The sequence below is a fragment of the Epinephelus lanceolatus genome, chromosome 22, assembly GCF_041903045.1.
Source record: "Epinephelus lanceolatus isolate andai-2023 chromosome 22, ASM4190304v1, whole genome shotgun sequence".
Taxonomy (NCBI): Eukaryota; Metazoa; Chordata; class Actinopteri; order Perciformes; family Serranidae; genus Epinephelus; species Epinephelus lanceolatus.
The window spans coordinates 2,104,616-2,123,416 of record NC_135755.1 but is presented as its reverse complement, the minus strand read 5'-3'; the positions used below and the strand labels follow the sequence as shown (position 1 = coordinate 2,123,416).

General features: G+C 41.8%; 1 protein-coding gene across 2 annotated transcripts; it reads right to left on the bottom strand.

The window, feature by feature from the left end:
- Positions 1–666: 666 nt before the first annotated feature.
- Positions 667–18,668, bottom strand: LOC117245748 (uncharacterized). 2 transcript variants are annotated; one of them, XM_078164610.1, is made up of 14 exons: positions 18,537–18,668; positions 15,268–15,386; positions 15,096–15,160; positions 14,873–15,008; positions 13,449–14,054; positions 11,827–12,237; positions 11,564–11,621; positions 9,547–10,877; positions 9,336–9,442; positions 4,860–7,108; positions 4,474–4,829; positions 2,937–3,038; positions 2,544–2,826; positions 667–1,772 (listed from the first exon to the last, which is right to left on the bottom strand). In XM_078164610.1, the coding sequence occupies exons 2-14, from the start codon at positions 15,349–15,351 to the stop codon at positions 1,753–1,755; spliced, it is 5,808 nt and encodes a 1,935-aa protein (XP_078020736.1). In that variant the 5' UTR covers positions 15,352–15,386; positions 18,537–18,668; the 3' UTR covers positions 667–1,752. The 2 variants fall into 2 exon arrangements, with proteins under 2 accessions (XP_078020736.1, XP_078020735.1); XM_078164609.1 differs by having other exon boundaries at positions 4,474–7,108.
- Positions 18,669–18,801: the final 133 nt, after the last annotated feature.

The following is an 18,801-nucleotide window of genomic DNA, read 5'->3' as shown; positions in this document are numbered from 1 at the left end:
TGTGAGGTCACACTGACCTTTGAGCTTCAACTACAAAATTCTAATCAGTTTATTTTTCAGTCCCAGTGGACATTTGTGCCAAATTGGATTAAATTCTCAAAGGTCTTTTTGAAATATTGCTTTCACGAAAAATAAGACGGATGAAAGGTCACAGAGACTTTGACCTTTGACCACCAAATTACCCTTTAAAAGTACAACTTTGAGGCACCTTTACTTTGAGTATTTCCATTTTATGTGACTTTATGCCTCTACTCCACATTTCAGAGGGAAATACTGTACCTTTATCTGACGGCTTCACTGTAGTTATAAGTCATAATATTTCAAGACATAACAAAAGTCATAATGTTTCATGGAAAAACTGTATTTTTAAAGTATATTTTGAAATTAAACAATTTTTATAAGAAAGAGATCCAATATTTAAAAAAAGGAACAAACAATTTTTTTTTGTAAAAAGATCTAAATATTTCTTTGTCTTTTAAAACTGTCATTTTCTTATAAAAAGACACAAAGCTTTTATCATCGTAATACTTAAAGACAGTTAACAGATAATTATGTGTAACTGTACCTACAGACCTGGTGCATCTTTAACACCTGCAACAAGAACAATCAGTCATTCACTGTGTCACTGCTGTAAAACAGTGAAATAACTCGACTCCAGACGCCATGTCAGGTTTATAAAACTGTACATTTCTGTCAGTAAAAATGATAAATATACACAATAGAGTCACAGAGTAAACATCTTTAACAGCTGCACCAAGTAAAAACAGAAAAAAAGAATATAAAACATCTCACTGTGTCACAATAAAAATACAGAATTACATATCTTGCCGTATAAAGTGTAAAAAAAACCCCAAAAAAACAGTTGTGTGTGAGTTTACTGCCGCGGTGCCACTGAGCAAAGCACAGAGTCGTGCTCAGCATGTGAAGTGTGAATATTGAGGTTCAGTGAGGCCGGTTAATGCTTTAATGTCGAGTTTAAAGCTGCTGTGATATCGTTAATCTGACATTCAAAACACAAATAAAGCACATTCTTAATAAAACTACATTTCCCATCAGCCCCAGCACATCCTGTACAGACACATGGGAGGGTTTAAGTTTTAACGATACACACGTTTGAAGACCATTTAGTGATGAAAGCACACAGAGCACCTTTAAAGTTAAAGCACAGGTTAATAAATGTCGGAGTTGACACCAGACACTGTGACGTCCCCGTAAGCACTGTTAACCAACTTATTAGACAAAATTTGCTGAAGGACAACGTTCCCTCTCTGCGTACAGACAACAGTTAGCAGATGTAGACTGAAGTTACGTTGGCTTCTTAAAGGTACAGTTCACCCAAATGATTACGACAGTTAAGGTTAGTTTATGAAGACAGGTTAAAGGTTAAAGTTAAGAAAGAAATGTTGGCGTTAATGCTCAGGTTAATGTGACGAGATAATGGAAGAGAGAGAAACACTGTTCTGTTAAAGTCAGTATGTGATGCACTAATGTTAACACCTGCTCAGGTGTGACAGTGTTAACTCCTATTTAAACATAACGACGCCCTTTAATTTACAACAGGAAGTAAATAAATACGAGCTCTACAGGTAATGTACAGGTGTGTGTGTGCGTGTGTGTGTGTGTGTGTGTGTGTGATGAGGTAAATGTGGTTGTGGAAGTTCTCATTGTCCATGCGGGGGTGGGGTTGTTTCTGGTCCACACCCCTCAGGTTAGAGTTGGTTCAGTCCAGGCTGCTTCAGGAACACTGAACCCTCAGGGACAGTCCACTGGAGCTGTGGGGGGTAAACAACACAAACAACAACAACAACCTGCTAATCAGCATCATCAGAAAAAACAAAGTTTAGTTTTATCAAAACTAAAAAGAATGAATGAATGCAACTACTGTACTAAAAAAATCATAATTTAAAACATCAAAAAAAAATTTTTTTACAATTTAGTTTAACAATAAACAAAAACAGTCAATATATTGTTTAATATGAAAGAAGTTACAAATGATGAAAACAAAATGTATCGTTTTGTTTATTAGAGATAATAAAAATAAATGTATGTTAAATAAATGATTACATAATAAACAAAAATCCTTATTAATATTTTTATTTTAAAATTATTACCAATGAATAGGTCTTGTAGTTGCTGGATAAATAATTCACATTAGTTAAATAAAAAATATCTATATAAATATATAGCATACACCATAAATAAACTAATCATAATAATCAAAGCAAAGCTTTTTTATTTTGTAATTAATGATACCAACATGTTTCATTTAATTTTTCATTTCTCTTGTTTTGAGGTTGTATATTTTTTATTTCATTTTATTTTATTTTCTATGTCGTCTGTAACTTATGTTGCTATCTGTCTGAGGACGATCTTGAAAAAGAGATTTTTAATCCCAAGAGTTATTTTTGTTTGGTTAAATAAACGTTAAAAATAAATAAATAAATAACAACTGATACAACATTTCAACAAATGACAGACTAGATTTATCTACTTTGTTTGTTATATAACAGGATATTTTATTCACTGTAAATTAATTTATTTACCTTCTGTTTTCACCTCCTTCTCCTCTCCTCCGTCACTGCTCCTCCTCTCCTTCACCTTGCCCATGCGTCTCTTCACCTCCTGCAGCACTCCCTCCCTCTTCAGCCTCTCCGCGCAGTGCTCCGCCCGCTCGGCCTCCTCCCGCTCCTTCTCCTCCAGCAGAGAGCGCAGGAAGGCAGCACTCACCACCTCCTCCCCCTCCCCCACCAGGAAGGTGTTTTTGAAGCGGTTGTACAACATGGACGCCTTGTCCATGATGGCCTGGTTGGCTTTGTAGTACCGCATCTTCACACAGGAAACACAGGAACCAACACAGTAAAGAGATAAAAACGTCATGACTTAGTGTTTGACGCCAGGGGAAAAGCATCAGTGATGTCAAAACGTGTACTGTGTACCTTCCTCAGGGTGGCGATGAGCTCACTGTGTCTCTGGACGTGTTTCGACGTCACATAAACCATACTGAGCTGATCCAGCGCCATCAGACACTTACCGATGTCCTGAAAGACAGAAAGACGTTACTGACAGTTGCACAGTTTCATCAGCTTTGGTGGATATCGTAGATATGGAGGAAACAAGTGTGTGTGCTATGTAGCCTACAGCCCTGTGGTGGCGAGTCTGAAATCATTGTGACATCAGCACTAAAGAACGTTAGCAACTGGTATGTTTGCTATTAGCCCACGAGCTAACTGTTCCTTTCAGCTGCAAATATGTAGAAGTGAAAAAAGATTTCAGACATCTCAAACTGAGTTTTATCACCACCTTAAGACAGTCGATAAACCACCAAGAATATTTTTGACTGGCTGTGCATGTTGGTCCGGCCCACCACTGGTGGTCTGGTGGGAGCTAACCTCAGCTAGCGGCGCTGCTCATTCAGCAATGATTTCTTGTAACGCTGTCCCAACAGCATTGCTATGGGAACATTGTGCCCACCCTCAGGTCACCCCTCAGGTTACCCCTGTGAGTAACAGACTCAGTTTTGAGTCACAAACCGCCTGTAGCATTGTTAACCACTGTTAGCACCGTTAGCAGAATCACCACAGTTAGTGGTGCTAGCAAAGTTAACAAAGGGGTTTTGCAGCTCAAAATGAAGCCTACAAGCTTGCTAATCAGGGTGACCTGGGGGGACGACCAGAAGGTGGGCATATGTACCTTAACATCAACATGCCATCACAGGGAAACTGTTACCAGCGGTAATTGCTGAATAACGTCGCACAAGCTAACAGAAACTAAACTAATGTCAGGTTCAGACCACACGACATGTTTGTCTATTCAAACAGTCACTGTGTCAGATTCGACGATTACAGTCAGAAATCTTGCTATGATTTTGCCAACAGCCCGACGGACATGACAGACTACACGTTCAATCATCGGTGGTTGTCTTTCACGACGTGTGTGATGTCATCAGATTATTCTTGTCCTATTTTTATTATTATTATTTCAGTCACTGTGTCTGTTCATGTTCAAGCTGTTACTCTAGTAACTTAAAAAGTGTCACCAGATGGGCGGAGCTACATTTGAAGCACCGCATGCAAACTCTGACAGTCACTGATAACGTAACGTCCCTACAGGAAATATCTTAAAGGCTGGGCTGTTGTTATTGTACAGTTTCCACGGCAGCCGATCGCTCTGTGTTCCTATTGGTCAAAGTGACGGCTGTGATGGGAGAAGTCATGGAAGACAAAAAGAAAATCAAATCAGGATGTTGTGAGGCGTCCCAGATGTGGCGTCTCTAGTCATCTACTATGACACACTACACGAGATAAAACGATGGGTTATCGCGTACGACACTCGTGGTTGTTCACGATGCTAACACTGTACAGCAGGCAGATATCGTGTAGTCTGAACCCGGCGTTAGTTGTGTAAGGTCGGCATGAGTTTAGCTTCATTAAGATCTTGGAAGGTTTTAACAGTAAACGTGTAAATGTGTCTTACAGGGTTGTCGGTCTTCAGAGAAATCCTGATGTCTCCGTGGATTCTGTGCAGCGTGGAGTCGGTTAGCGTCATGGCCGAACTCTTCTGCTGCTGCACCTGCTCCACCTTTGTTATCCTGTCGTCTTCTTCTTCTCTCGTCTTGTCTGATTTTGCTTCTTCAGTTTTTGACTTTTCCTGCACTTTCTCTGCTGCTCCTGTTGTTGTTTTGTCACTTTTCTTCTTCTGTGGTTTTGTCTCTTCGGTACGCTTCTGCTCCAACTCTGTTTTCTTGGTCAGTTCTGCAGCGGCTCTGCCGTCCTTCTTCTCTTTTGATCCCCTTTGATCAGGTTTTTCACTCGTCTGCTCTCTCTTCTTCTGTTCTCTCGTTGCCAGTTTTTTGATCTCTTTTTTGTTCTTCTCTTTCAATTCGCTGTCAGGTTTTTTGGTTGTTTCCTCCGTCTTCTTCTTCTGTTCTCTCGTTGCCATTTTTTCCACCTCACTTTCGTTCTTCTCTTTCGATCCCTTCTCAGATTTTTTGGTTGTTTCCTCTGATTTCTTCTTCTGTTCTCTCATTGCAGTTTTTTCCATCTCACTTTCTTTCTTCTCCTTCAATCGGCTGCCTGTATTTTCAGTCGTTCCCTCCTTCTTCTTCTTCTGTTCTCTTGTCACCAGTTTTTCCACCTCGCTTTCGTTCTTCTCTTTCCATTCGATGTCAGGTTTTTTGGTTGTTTCCTCTGATGTCTTCTTCTGTTCTCTCGTAGCCATTTTTTCCACCTCACTTTTGCTCTTCTCTTTTGTTTCATTGTCAGGTTTTTTGGTTGTTTCCTCTGACTTCTTCTGTTCTCTTGTTGCAGTTTTTTCCATCTCACTTTCGTTCTTCTCTTTCGATCGGCTAACTGTATTTTCAGTCGTTCCCTCCTTCTTCTGTTCACTGGTTGCCATTTTTTCCACCTCACTTTCGTTCTTCTCTTTCGATTCACTGTCAGATTTTTTGGTTGTTTCCTCTGACTTTTTCTTCTGTTCTCTCGTAGCCATTTTTTCCCCCTCACTTTTGTTCTTGTCTTTCGATCCCTTCTCATGTTTTTTAGTTGTTTCTTCTGACTTCTTCTTCTGTTCTCTCGTTGCAGATTTTTCCATCTCACTTTCGTTCTTCTCTTTCGATCGGCTGCCCATATTTTCAGTCGTTCCCTCCTTCTGTTCTCTTGTAGCCATTTTTTCCCCCTCACTTTTGCTCTTCTCTTTTGATCGGCTGTCAGGTTTTTCAGTTGTTTCCTGCGTCGTCTTCTTCTGTTCTCTTGCTGCCATTTTTTCCACCTCACTGTCGTTCTTCTCTTTCGATCCCTTCTCAGGTTTTTTGGTTGTTTCCTCTGACTTCTGTTCTCTCGTTGCAGTTTTTTCCACCTCACTTTCGTTCTTCTCTTTCGATCGGCTGCCTGTATTTTCAGTCGTTCCCTCCTTCTTCTTCTGTTCTCTCGTTGCCATTTTTTCCACCTCGCTGTCGTTCTTCTGTTTCGATCCCTTCTCATGTTTTTTGGTTGTTTCCTCTGATTTCTTCTTCTGTTCTCTTGTCACCAGTTTTTCCACCTCGCTTTCGGTCTTCTCTTTCGATTCGCTGTCAATTTTTTTGGTTGTTTCCTCTGACTTCTTCTGTTCTCTTGTTGCCATTTTTTCCACCTTGCTGTCGTTCTTCTCTTTCGATCCCTTCTCAGGTTTTTTGGTTGTTTCCTCTGACTTCTTCTGTTCTCTTGTTGCCATTTTTTCCACCTCGCTGTCGTTCTTCTTCTCTTGCAATTTTGATGTCACTTTCTGCGTTTTTTGTTCCTCTTCGTTCTTCTTCAGCATCGTTTCATTTTCCCTTTTACCTTTTTTGTCCTTCTCTACCTCCGCTATGTTCTTGTCTTTTTTGTCGTCTGCCGCTGCTCTAGTTCTTTCAGACTTCCTCTCCACCTCTGAAATGGTTTCTACCTTTCGATCATCAGATTTCTTCTCTTCGACGCTCTGTTCCTTCTCCTTCACCTTCCCTGAACTCTTTTTCTTATCTTCTACCTTTTCTTCTCTGCTGGCCTTCTCTTCTTTCTTCTTCTTCTTCTCCTCCTCTGCTGCTGCCACCTCTTTCTTCTTCTTCTCCTCCTCTACTGCTACAACAGCTGCAGTTCCTCCCATCATCGTCTTCACCTGAACCTTCGGTCCTTGTCCAGGTGTTGCTTTCACAATCTTTCCGATGATTTTCCTCTCGTCCTTCTTTTCTTCGTCTTTCTTCTCCTTCGCATCCTCGTCTTTCTTTCCCTCATTCTTCATCCTGTCTTCTTTCTTCTGCCCGCTCTCCTTTTCCTTTATCTTTGCGTCATCTGTAGTTTTACTCGAGTCTGTCTTCTTGTCCTGCTCTGTCTTCTGTTCATCCTTCTTTACCTCCTTCTTCTTCTCCTCTGCTGTTGTCTTCTGGCTGGACGTCTTCCCTTCGTCCTTCTCTTCTTTTTCAGCACTTCCTTTCTGTTTGACATCTGTTGTTTCTTTGTCTGTCTTGCTGATGATCTTCTTAGTGTCGATCGCCTTGGTGAATGCTGATTCTTTCTCTTTCACCGTCGTCTTCTCAGACGTCTTCTGACTCCTTGTGTTTTTAAGCTCCACCTTCTTCTTTGCTCCACCCCCGGTTTTCCTGGTAAGAGTTTAAAATGAACATGTAAAACTAATTTTAACATTTCAAATATCCTCCTGAGAGGCTGAGCTTTGTTTGATATGCATCTTTAATTTCTCCTAGCTATTTGGGATCAGTAGGGATACAAAAACTAAGTATTGTCTTTGAACAGTGAGTAGTTTTGGGGAAAAAATGATGCCCTCAAAAAATTGGGTTTATTTTTAATAGTCATAATTGCATGGAAAAAACTATGTATTGTTAATGCCTAAATGTAGTTGTGCAAAAGCACAAATACAAACAAGGTCACTGTTCAATTTTAAAATGGTTTGAAAGTGGTCATTTCAACACCTGGTTTTACCAGGTTACCTTTACACGGTAAACTGATGGAGGCGCACAAGAGTCTACAAATCTATAATTATTTTGTGTGGCTGGGTCGACTGAAACAACTGCTGTCTTGTTTAAATCAGGTGAGAAAATGTGCTTGAGTTTAAGTGTCTTTATATTTCAGTTATATACATGGATGCACCACTGCCAGGCTAACGTTACAAGCTAACCTTAGATTCTTTAGCTTCTAACTTTAGCTTCAAAGTTGTACCTGGTGGGTCAACCATTCCCAGAGGTCAGGTAAAATATCGCAAGGCAAACATTACTAGCTAACGTTAGCTAAATTTAGCTATTATTTGCTACCTGCTAGATCAATGGTTCCCAGAGGTCTGGTGAAATGCTGTCAGTCTAACGTTACTAGCTAATGTTGGCTAATTCAAGCTACTATTTTTTACCAACTAGGTGAGTTGTTCAAGCTAACCTTAGGTTCTTTTAGCCAACTTTAGCTACAATGTTTTACCTGGTGGGTCAATCATTCCCAGAGGTCAGGTAAAACATCGTAAGGCAAACGTTACTTGCTAATGTTAGCTAAATTTAGCAACTATTTGCTACCTACTAGGTAAATTGTTTCCAGAGGTTCAGTGAAAGTCTCAGGCAAACATTACTAGCTAACGTTAGCTAAATTTAGCTACTATTTACTACCTACTAGGTAAATTGTTGTTCAGTGAAAGTCTCAGGCAAACATTACTAGCTAATGTTAGCTAACTTTAGCTACTATTTTCTACCTACTAGGTAAATCATTTCCAGAGGTTTGGTGAAACTCTCAGGCAAACATTACTAGCAAACGTTAGCTAATTTTAGCTACTATTTGCTACCTGTTAGATCAATGGTTCCCAGAGGTCTGGTGAAATGCTTTCAGGCTAACGTTACTAGCTAATGTTAGCTAAATTTAGATACTATTTTCTATTTACAACCTTAATTGTTTTCAGAAGTCTGGCAAGGCTCTGTTAGGCTAACATTACTGGCTAACGTTAGCTAAATGTAGTTACTATTTTCTACCTGCAAACTTAATTATTTTTAGAGGTCTGGCAAGGCTCTGTTAGGCTAACATTACTAGCTAACGTAAGCTAACTTTAGCTACTATTTTCTACCTACTAGGTAAATCGTTTCCAGAGGTTTGGTGAAACTCTCAAGCAAACATTACTAGGTAACGTTAGCTAACTTTAGCTACTATTTGCTACCTGTTAGATCAATGGTTCCCAGAGGTCTGGTGAAATGCTGTCAGGCTAACGTTACTAGCTAACGTTAGCTAAATTTAGATACTATTTTCTACCTACAAGCTTAATTGTTTTCAGAGGTCTGGCAAGGCTCTGTTAGGCTAACATTACTAGCTAACATTAGCTAAGTTTAGCTACTATTTTCTACCTTTTAGATTAACTGTTAACTGGCAGAGGTCTGGTGAAATGCATGTTGTAATTGCGTCCAAGTTGAGGCGTGTTTAATACGACACTAGCGTTTATGTTTAAAATGAGTCTACTCTGCTCCTCCATCTTTAGTCTGGAGGAGCCATATGCAAAGAAGCTATTGCTGAAATTGATCAGATCTGTGTACCACAATTAACTATTAAAGTTATTAAGCAGAAAAAAAAAATCCAACCATAAAATCTGATCAGGTTTTGTCCACTTTTATGTCGCAACTATGTGTAGACTGACTTTGCAGAGATAGCTGCCATCTTGTTTTTACGTGGATTAACAGTTAGTGTATTGTGGTCTTGATCCCACTACACTGCACAAAGGTGTCCATGAATGAGGACAACCGGTCTGAGTTAAGCACAATGAAGTATAAGGTGCAGCAAACCCAGAATGTGTCCTCATATGAGGACGCAGGGTCTCAGGAGGTTAATTCAGATGTGTGTGTTTCTTACTGAGGGCTCTTGGTCGTCTCCCTCCCCTTCACTCCTCTCTCGTCCTTCAGCAGACCTCTCAGAGACTTCAACACGCGGTCCCTACTGTCAGCCAGGCGGCGCTGTCGCTGCAGACCAAAAAACATATTTAAATATAAAATGACGAAGAAGATTATTTCTGAAGTTTACAGTCGTTAAAGTGTTGTGGAATGAGATTAAAAAGCAGCTTCACCTCGTCGTCCACAGAGCTGCCTCCCTTCTCATCCTCCGTCTTCTTCTTTGTCATCTCTTCTTTCTTTCCTTCCTCAGCTGCCTCCATTGTTTTCTTCTTCTCTTCCTCTTTCTCTGCTCTCCTCGTCTTCGCCCCTTCACTCTCTCCGGTTTTCTCCTCCTCTACCACCTTCTTCTTCTTCATCATCTCCTCCTTGTGCACCTCCTTCTCTTCTCTCTTCGTTCCTCGGCCCTCTTCTCTTTTCTCTGACACTTCTCTAACATCTTTTGTTTTCAGCTGCTCCTCCTTTTCTGTCGTTCTTTTTCTTCCTTCGCTCCCAGACCGTGTTTCTCTCCTCAACTTCTCCTCTTTCTGTCCTTCGCTGTCCTCATTTTTATTTTTCTTCTCGTCCTCCTTCTCTGCTCTCCTTGTCTTCGTCCCTTCGGTCTCTCCAGTTTTCTTCTCCTCTGCTACCTTCTTCTTTACCTCATCTTTCTGCGCCTCCTTTTCTATCATTTTCTTTCTTCCCTCGCTCTCGGACCATGTCTCTCTCGTCTTCTCCTCTTTCTGTCCTTCTCCATCCTCTTTTTTCTTCTCCTCCTTTTGCCCCTCTTTTTCTGCCCTCCTTGTCTTCGTCCCTTCGGTCTCTCTGGCTTTCCCCTCCTCTGCGACCTCCTTCTTCTTCTTCTTCATCTCCTCTTGCTGCTCCTCCTTTTCTCTCATTCTTTTTCTCCCCTCACTCTCTGACCTTGTTTCTCTCCTTGTCTCCTTCTCACTCTTTCCTTTGCTGTCGTCTTGTTTCGTTTTCTTCTCGTCCTCCTGGTCTTCCTTCTCGTCTCTCTTCCTCTTGACTCCTCGTCTCTCTGCGGTCTTCTCTTCTTCCGTTTTCTCTTTTGTTGTCATTTCTTTCTTCCCTTCCACACCTCCATCCTGCTTTGTTTTCTTCTGTTTCTCCTCTTCTACCCTCTCTTTTCTCTCTCCAACTTCTTTTGTTCTCTTCTCCTCCTTCTGGTCGTCTTTCTCTGCCCTCCTCGTCTTCATCACTCGGCTCTCAGTGGACTTATTTTCTTCTGTTTTGTCTTTCGTCGTCACTTTCCTCTTCTCTTTATCCTCCTTTTCATCTTTCTTTCTTTTTGTTCTTTGACTCTCTGACGTCTCTTTTGTTGTCACCTCTTTCTTTCCATCGCTGCCGTCCTGATTTGTTTTCTTCTCTTCATCCTTCTCGTCTCTCTTCCTCTTGACTCCTTGGCTCTCTGATGACTTCTCCTCCTCTTCGTCTTTCTGTCCTCTCTTGTTCCTGGACGTTTGTGTCGGAGCAGGCTTTGGTTCTGCCGTCTCCAGTTTCTTGCTGACTGTTTGAGGAAAAAAAACACAAGAGAGGAAACTTTGTCAACATCTGTTTTATCTGACAAGATAAAGTTTTCAGTCTGTTTGTCTGACTTCAGATATTTGTTGGCACCACAAGTGACTCTAACCATCTGTTTAAAGAGCCAGCAGATCGTTGCTGTGATAAAAAGAACGGCGAGCTGTATTTGTGCGGTTGTGAGCCGGAATATAAAAGTCACTGTAGCCCTTTTTAAACAGGAACTGTGCAAATTTGCAGGAAAGCCCAATCAGTCTTTTTTCAGCATTGGCAGTATAAAAACAAAATCGGGGAGTGCAGCAAAATGCCGCCTACCTACTTTTGTTTATACAGAATGTGCCTTTTTCGGGGCAATGGGGGGCGTGAGCAAGTAACAAAACCTGTAGCTCAGCGTGTGTATCCATCGCCAGTGGCTCGCACGTGTGGCGTCATCAACAGCTCCTCCCACAAGTCCTCAACAGCCCCTCCCGTTGCAGAAGGCCACCTCGCTCTGTTTAAACTAAAAAGGTTCCACCAATATGTCTACCCTACTTGCAGCAGCACAGCAGAGGCTCTGTGTGTCGTTACCAACATCAGATTATGGAAGTATTGGAACATGACACAGATACTGGACTGAATGGGTCCTGACTCTACCTAAAGATAACTGATCATTAGCAGCGTGTGTGTGAGTCTTACCTGGAGTGGTGACAGCAGGAGTCACAAGTGTCCTCTTCTTCTGCTGCTCAGCATTTACCTGGCAAAAAAACACTAACGTTAACTCTTGGTCGCCGACGAGACAATGAGACCTTCTATCCTACAATTATCAAATAGTACGAGTTATGATGTCCTCCACTATCATGAACATCTTTTACACAGAAACTCTTCACACCCTGCATTAAGCTGGTTTAATGTCTGTGACAGTACATCCATACATCACAGTACATCCCAAACCCTCTCACCTCCTTGTTGTTCTCTGATGAAGTGGTACTTTCACTTCTCCCTCCTGCAGCTGACCTTCTGCCTCTTGTAGTCACAGCAGCCTCTGAAATATCTGGAGCCTGATCAGAAGTCTGTTTGGAGTCTGTTGTTTTCTCTGGAGCAGATCTCAACGAAACTCTTGTTGGAGTTTTAGCCACAGCAGCAACAGTTTCCTTTGTACTTGTAACTCTGCTTGCATCTGAAGTTGAAGTCTGTTTGGAGTCTGTCGTTTTCTCTGGAGCAGATCTCAACGACGCTCTTGTTGGAGTTTTAGCCACAGCGGCAGCAGCAGCAGTAACTCTGCTTGCATCTGAAGGTGAAGTCTGTTTGGAGTCGGCCGTGGTCACAGCAGGACCTGCAGGTGTCCTCTTCCTGTGCTGCTCGGCATCAACCTGACAAACAACAACAACAAAAAACAACAAACAGAAAACACCAAAAATTTAACCAAAGATTGACGTGTCTTGTCAAAAAGCATATTCTATAAAGTGACAGTGACCTTTGACCACCGAATTGTAAACAGTTCATCCTTCAGTCCACCTGGACGTTTGTGCCAAATATAAAAGTATTTCCTCACAGCTATCTTGAGATACTGTTTTCACCAGAATGAGACAGACGCAAGGTCACAGTTACCTTGACCATTAACCCCAAAACTCTTATCAGCTCATAGTTGATAAATTCCCCTAAGGCCTTTTTGAGATATCGCTTTCACAAGAATAAGACAGGCAAGGTCACAGTGACCTTTGACCACTAAATTTTAATTAGTTCATCCTTCAGTCTAAGTAGATGTTTGTGCTAAATTTGAATAAAATCCCTCAAGGGCATCTTGAGATATTGCTTACACCAGAATGAGACACAAGGTCACAGTTACCTTGACCATTAACCCCCAAAATCGTATCAGTTCATCGTTGAGTCCAGGTGAATATTTGTGCAAAATTTGGAGGAAAGAAAACCTCCCGCACAGTGTTCTTGAGATACCGCGTTCATAAGAGTGAGACAGACAAGGTCACAGTGACTCTGACCTCCGACCAATAAATTCTAATTAGTTAACTGTTGTGTCCATGGGGACGTTTGTGCCAAATTTCACAAATTATCTCAAGTCCTTCTTGAAATCATGCTTTCCTGAGAATAAGATGGACACAAAGTCACAGAGACCTTTATCTTTGACCACCAAATTCTACGCAGTTCAGCCTTGACTAAAAGTGGACGTTTGTGCCAAATTTAAAGAAATTCCCTCAAGGTGTTCTTAAGATATTGTGTTCATGAGAATGAGATGGATGCAAGGCCACAGTTAGACCTCTGACGCCCAAAATCTAATCAGGGTATTGTTGAGAAAGTAGACGTTTGTGCCAAATTTGAAAAGGAAAAAAAAAAAAAATTAAAATTGTTTTTTGGAAAAAAATTGTTATTATAGTTGATTTAAAAGCTGACGTACATGAAGTATGAGGAGCTGAAAACATGAGGTGTATGGAGAGAATTACACGAACAGAAATGTCAAATTCTCATAATTTTTTTTCAAACGGTTTGAGCTCTGACTGGAGGTCTTTGAATCACCTCTTCTTCTGCAGTGGGCACCAGCTGAGAATCAGCTGTTTAAGCCTCTCACCTCCTTGTTGTTCTCTGATGAAGTGGTACTTTCACTTCTCCCTCCTGCAGCTGACCTTCTGCCTCTTGTAGTCACAGCAGCCTCTGAAACATCTGGAGCCTGATCAGAAGTCTGTTTGGAGTCTGTTGTTTTCTCTGGAGCAGATCTCAACGAAGCTCTTGTTGGAGTTTTAGCCACAGCAGCAACAGTTTCCTTTGTACTTGTAACTCTGCTTGCATCTGAAGTAGAAGTCTGTTTGGAGTCTGCCGTTTTCTCTGGAGCAGATCTCAGCGACGCTCTTGTGGGGGTTTTAGCCACAGCAACAACAGCAGTAACTCTGCTTGCATCTGAAGTTGAAGTCTGTTTGGAGTCGGTCGTTTTCTCTGGAGCAGATCTCAATGACGCTCTTGTGGGGGTTTTAGCCACAGTAGCAGCAGCACCAGTAACTCTGCTCGGAGTATCTCTGCCGGCCGCTGGTTTACTGTCAGGCTTTGCAGAGGCAGATTTACTGGGAGTGGATTTAGTGTCATTTGTGGTTTTACTGATAGAAGCTGGTTTAACAGGTGTAGGTTTAGCTGAAGAGATCAGTTTATTGGGTGGAGTCTGTGTGTTGATCTGTGCTGGAACCTGAGGACACAACAGAACAGGGCAAAGTACATTAGAACCAAAAATCAGTCAATGTATTGAACAGAACTTATTAGAAACATACACAAACGACAATTTTGACAACTGATTAAAGAGATCATATATATATATGTATGTATATGATGTTTCAACGTCTTCGACCACCGAAACCTCATCAGTTCGTCGCTGAGTCCAAGTTAACATTTGTGAAGAGATTCCCTCAGTGTGTTCTTGAGACATCAGGTTCACAAGACTACGACAGACAAGGTCACAGTGACTTTGACCTTTGTCCACCAAAAACTAATCGGTCCATCGTTGAGGCGCTCTGAGCATGCTCCACAGTTTCCGCCCCGGGCTTTGACCCAGAAGTCCAATAGCATTAAATGTGTAAGAGAAGAAGAAGCCGGTAACAACATGGAGAAATCTACATCCAGAGCCGTGACTTTTTGGACGGACCAAATGTACAGAGCTGTAAAGTTGTCCACCATGGTAGCAGTTAGCTGCTAGCTAACCGTAGCTAACTTGTTTGTCCATTGTTTGGTCTGTGACGTAATAGGTCAACAGGAAAAAGGTCCAATACTAACAAGCTGAAAGGGGGCATATCTCCACCTATTGTAGAGGAGTCGCACATACTTGGCTCAATAAATGGATTCCCCTCCCGTGCTTGTATACTGGGACAAGGACAGTAGGCCAGTTAGATGTCCTCGTCCAGCTGGGACTGGAGCTCCACTTCACTGTGACTGGAGACGTACTGAGTGTCAGAGGTGAGGAGAGAGGATGTCAACCAATTAAACGTTAAAGAGAAACAGACAGACACTGACTTTGAGTTTACTCCCAACTCCTGGTGTGTTCTGGATCTCCCACATGCCCTCAGTGAAGCCTTTGATGCGGACGCCGCTGCCGTACTTCATCTTGTTTCGATTATAAGGAACGATGTTCTCTGGAGGGATGCTGCCTCTGAGGAAGGATGACGAAAACATGAATCACATTGAAATCAACACTGCTGATGGTGACGTAAACTGATCGTCAGCTGTGTGTACGTACATGTTGTGAGTCCCGAAGAAGAAGACCGGGACTCTCTTCTTGTAGCCGCTGTCCGACTTACAGACCTGAACACACACAGAAATATAACATTAAACATCACAGCACAGAAATACACACCTATGTACATTTATTTACAGTGTGTGTGTGTGTGTGTGTGTGTGTGTGTGTGTACCCTGCCAGGCCAGTGGGGGAACCCCTTCATCTTGGCAAACACCAAGTCTCCTGGTTTGAACTGGTCCCCGTTTTTCCCCGGCATCCTGCTGCTGCAGAGCTCAATCACACAGAAACAGCCTGACAGAAAACACAGACCACATTTAGGCTTTAAATTCATCCACTGACGTCGACACGGGATTCATCTTCACCTCCACCAGTCGGCACCAAGGTTGTTTTCACTTACAGCTAACAAGTACTTAGAGTGAAGATGTGTGTGATTTAACGACTACATGTTGCAACCCTCGCTCGTCAACACCAGAAATGCTGGTCGGTTAAACTTGAGATTGAGAAATTGAGACTATTATTATTATTATTATTATTATATGCATGTAATAATACCATTCAGTTATTTAAAAGTTAACGGTTTCAATTGGCCTTTTATATTACATGCGGTATTTTTTCAGGCAGTTTTTACCCTGAAATTGTGCTTAAATTTCACGGTTTTCTTACTTTTGTACGAATCGACTAGCTGAAGCTAAAACCTCTGTTTAAACGTCAGGCAAATTTGTCGTTGGTTACATCTCAAATTTAAAGCCTTTTATTGAACTTAACCTCCTCATCCTCGTCTCACAGACACATTTTCTTATCAACTTTATATTAAATAGACAGAGAACGCTTGCATTAGAATTTTATGTCTAACAAGAGACACAAGACACAAACTAAAACTGGCCACAATAGCCTCTTTTCCACCAACATTTCCAGGAACGTTTATTATCAGGAATTAATTTACCTGGGCAAAAGAATTCCTGGTAATCTGTGTGGTTTGCGTTTCCACCGCACCTCAAAGTTCCGGAAAATTTATTCAAATTATTAGACGTAACGTTAGTGTCGGTGGATGAGAGACTGTGGGCGGAGCATATTGAATATCGCTGTCTACATGTCTTCATGTTCATGCTGCTGAACACTTGTATTGATAAAGTATTGGCTTCTTACTCGCTACGGTTTAATGACACTTTGAGTAATGAGTGTAGCTGCCGTCAACTCAAGTCATTTTCGAGTTCGTTTCCACTGTGGTCGCTCAGCTGTTCACCGGTTACTGTGTCGTGCCGGTGTGTGTGTGGAGGAGATCAGAACCGATACCGTCAGCGCTCATCAATACTACGGTCTTTGATAATTTAGCCCCGGGGCTAATTTAGTACCAGGTGTCAGTACTCATCCTTAATCAAAACACACACGAAGTAAAGCTTGTAGAAATGTAATAAAGTTTGCAGCAGCCGCCCGTACCAGGAAGTGCGGAACGCTGCAAGTGTGTGCTCCACCAATTAGCATTCGTCTGCACACAGCCCCGCCCCTCAAGAATTCTGGGTAATCTGAAAAGTCCTACCCCCCTACTAGGTGCTTTTTTTCAGGGAACATTTGGGTTTGAGGGAAAGTTTCAGTGGAAATGCGCCGAGGTTTCTCAAAATCCCGGGTAAATGATTAAAGTTCCTGCGGTGTAAAAGGGGCTATTCAAAGCGTTTATTGACTCAACAATTACGTGATTATTTTAGTTTAGTTTTATCTTAATTAAAAGACGATTTTACTCCAGGGTTTCTGCTGTCACACAGCTGCTTCTCACCAGGTTAAATTTCAGACATTTTAATACCACATTAAAGATGTTAGATGTAGAGTTTATCAGTTGTTCTGTACAATTATTGTCCTGCATTAAATATAATATCAATAAAATACTCAGTCAGGGGTCTTCAGTTGACTCAGTGATAGAAAAGGGGGCAGATAAGGAAAAGGCTGCTGTAGCTGATGTGTTCGGGTTAATATTCCTGCTGCAGATGTTTCAGGTTGAGCTCATTTTCCCTTTAGATACTGTTGGGTAGTTTAATTTACAGCGATGCATCATGGTCTATAAGATCATCACGTTTACGATGTTTAAAATGTAAACACTCAAAGAAGGTGAAAGCACCAGGAAGTGGCTGCACAAAACACCTTCAGTTTTCTCCTTAAGTATGACACTAAAGGCTTAATTTCTCCGTAGCTGAGGGACTTTCAAAGTTGCACAGAATCCCTTAAAAGGTTTCTTTAGTTAAGGAGAAAAAATAAAATTTACTGCTCTGAAAAGGATTTTAGAACGATTACAGTTTCCTTGGAGATCGGAGTTTGTTTGCTTGGACTCACACTGTGACGCCTGTTATCGTCTCACAGAGTTGTCTCATAGTTCGGAGCTGTGTTCGAAATCGCTCCCTATCACGGATATAGTGCACTCTATAGTGTGTTCGCCATTTTGTAGTGTTGTTCGAATTCTCCGTGGTTAATTTCATTCACTATATAGTGGACTGTAAAATACCCACAATGCACAGCAAATGTGAGTGATCAAACGATGTACCCTACATTTTACTCCCGTATACCACAATGCAATGCTGTCGTCTTTTGCCAGAGGAGAAGAAGAAAAAATTTCAGTTAGTGTCCGAAATCTTGTTCAGTCGTTCCCCATGTAGTGCACTATATAGTAAACACGAAATAGGGAATAGTGAGTGAGTGAGTGAGTGAGTGGACGGTTTCGAACACAGCTAGAGAGTGCAAAAATGACAGACAAGAAAATCAGACTGGTCAGAGGAGAAAACGATTAAACTTCTGTAGGAATACAATCAGAGAAAGAAAAAACTACAAAGTAAATTTCATCCAAAATACAGAGAACAACTGTTATTTAGCACCGTAAACTTGGTCAGGTTGCAAGTGAGACAGCTACCTTGTTTTTGACCTTGCTTTGGTTGCTAAGGTCTTTTGTGCAACAGTCTAAGGATCCCTTAAGTATAAGAGCAAGACAAGGAGAAAACCAGAAATGTGAACATTTTAAAGAAAGCTTAAGGGGTTTGTGCAACCAATGTTACTTTAAGGAAACTCTTAACTTAAGGTGTTTTGTGCAGCCTGCACTTGATTAAATACACTTAGTCACACTTCTCCACTGACAGACAGCAGTTCCTCCTCGTGCAGATGTGTCCCCACAGAAACGTTTCCTCAGCTAAACATCTGGAACTACAGATTAAAACAGGTCGCTGTCTTCACCCTCAGCTCGTGTCAACCTGCTGTCAGCGGTGTCTCATCACCCTGAAGTGAAAACCGTGTCAGTTAGTCAGCAGTTTCGTTTCCAGCTGCATGTTTCACTCCTTGTTTACAAATACAGCCCTGTTAGCACTGAAGCTAACCTCAGCTAGCTGCTCGCTCACAGTCTGCGCTCTCCGTTTACGTTATTTCCTCCAGATGAACGTTAACCGGGACGACAGCGGGTGTACTCACCGTAAACCGACCGACGGTCCTCTGTAAACGTTAATAAACGCCTCGGTGCTTCCTCGGGACGACGAGAGGCTTCTTGTTGCTAAGCTACACTCCTCAGCTCGTCGCCATGTTGCTCCATGAGCTCGGGTCACGTGACGTTCAGCGCTTTCCCGCCTGCTGTTGGACTGTACCAAACAGCGGACTGTACCACCTCAAGGGGTAACGGGGAATGCGTTATGGCAGCTATAACGTGTGAAATAAAACGTTCGTAAAAATACAGTATTTA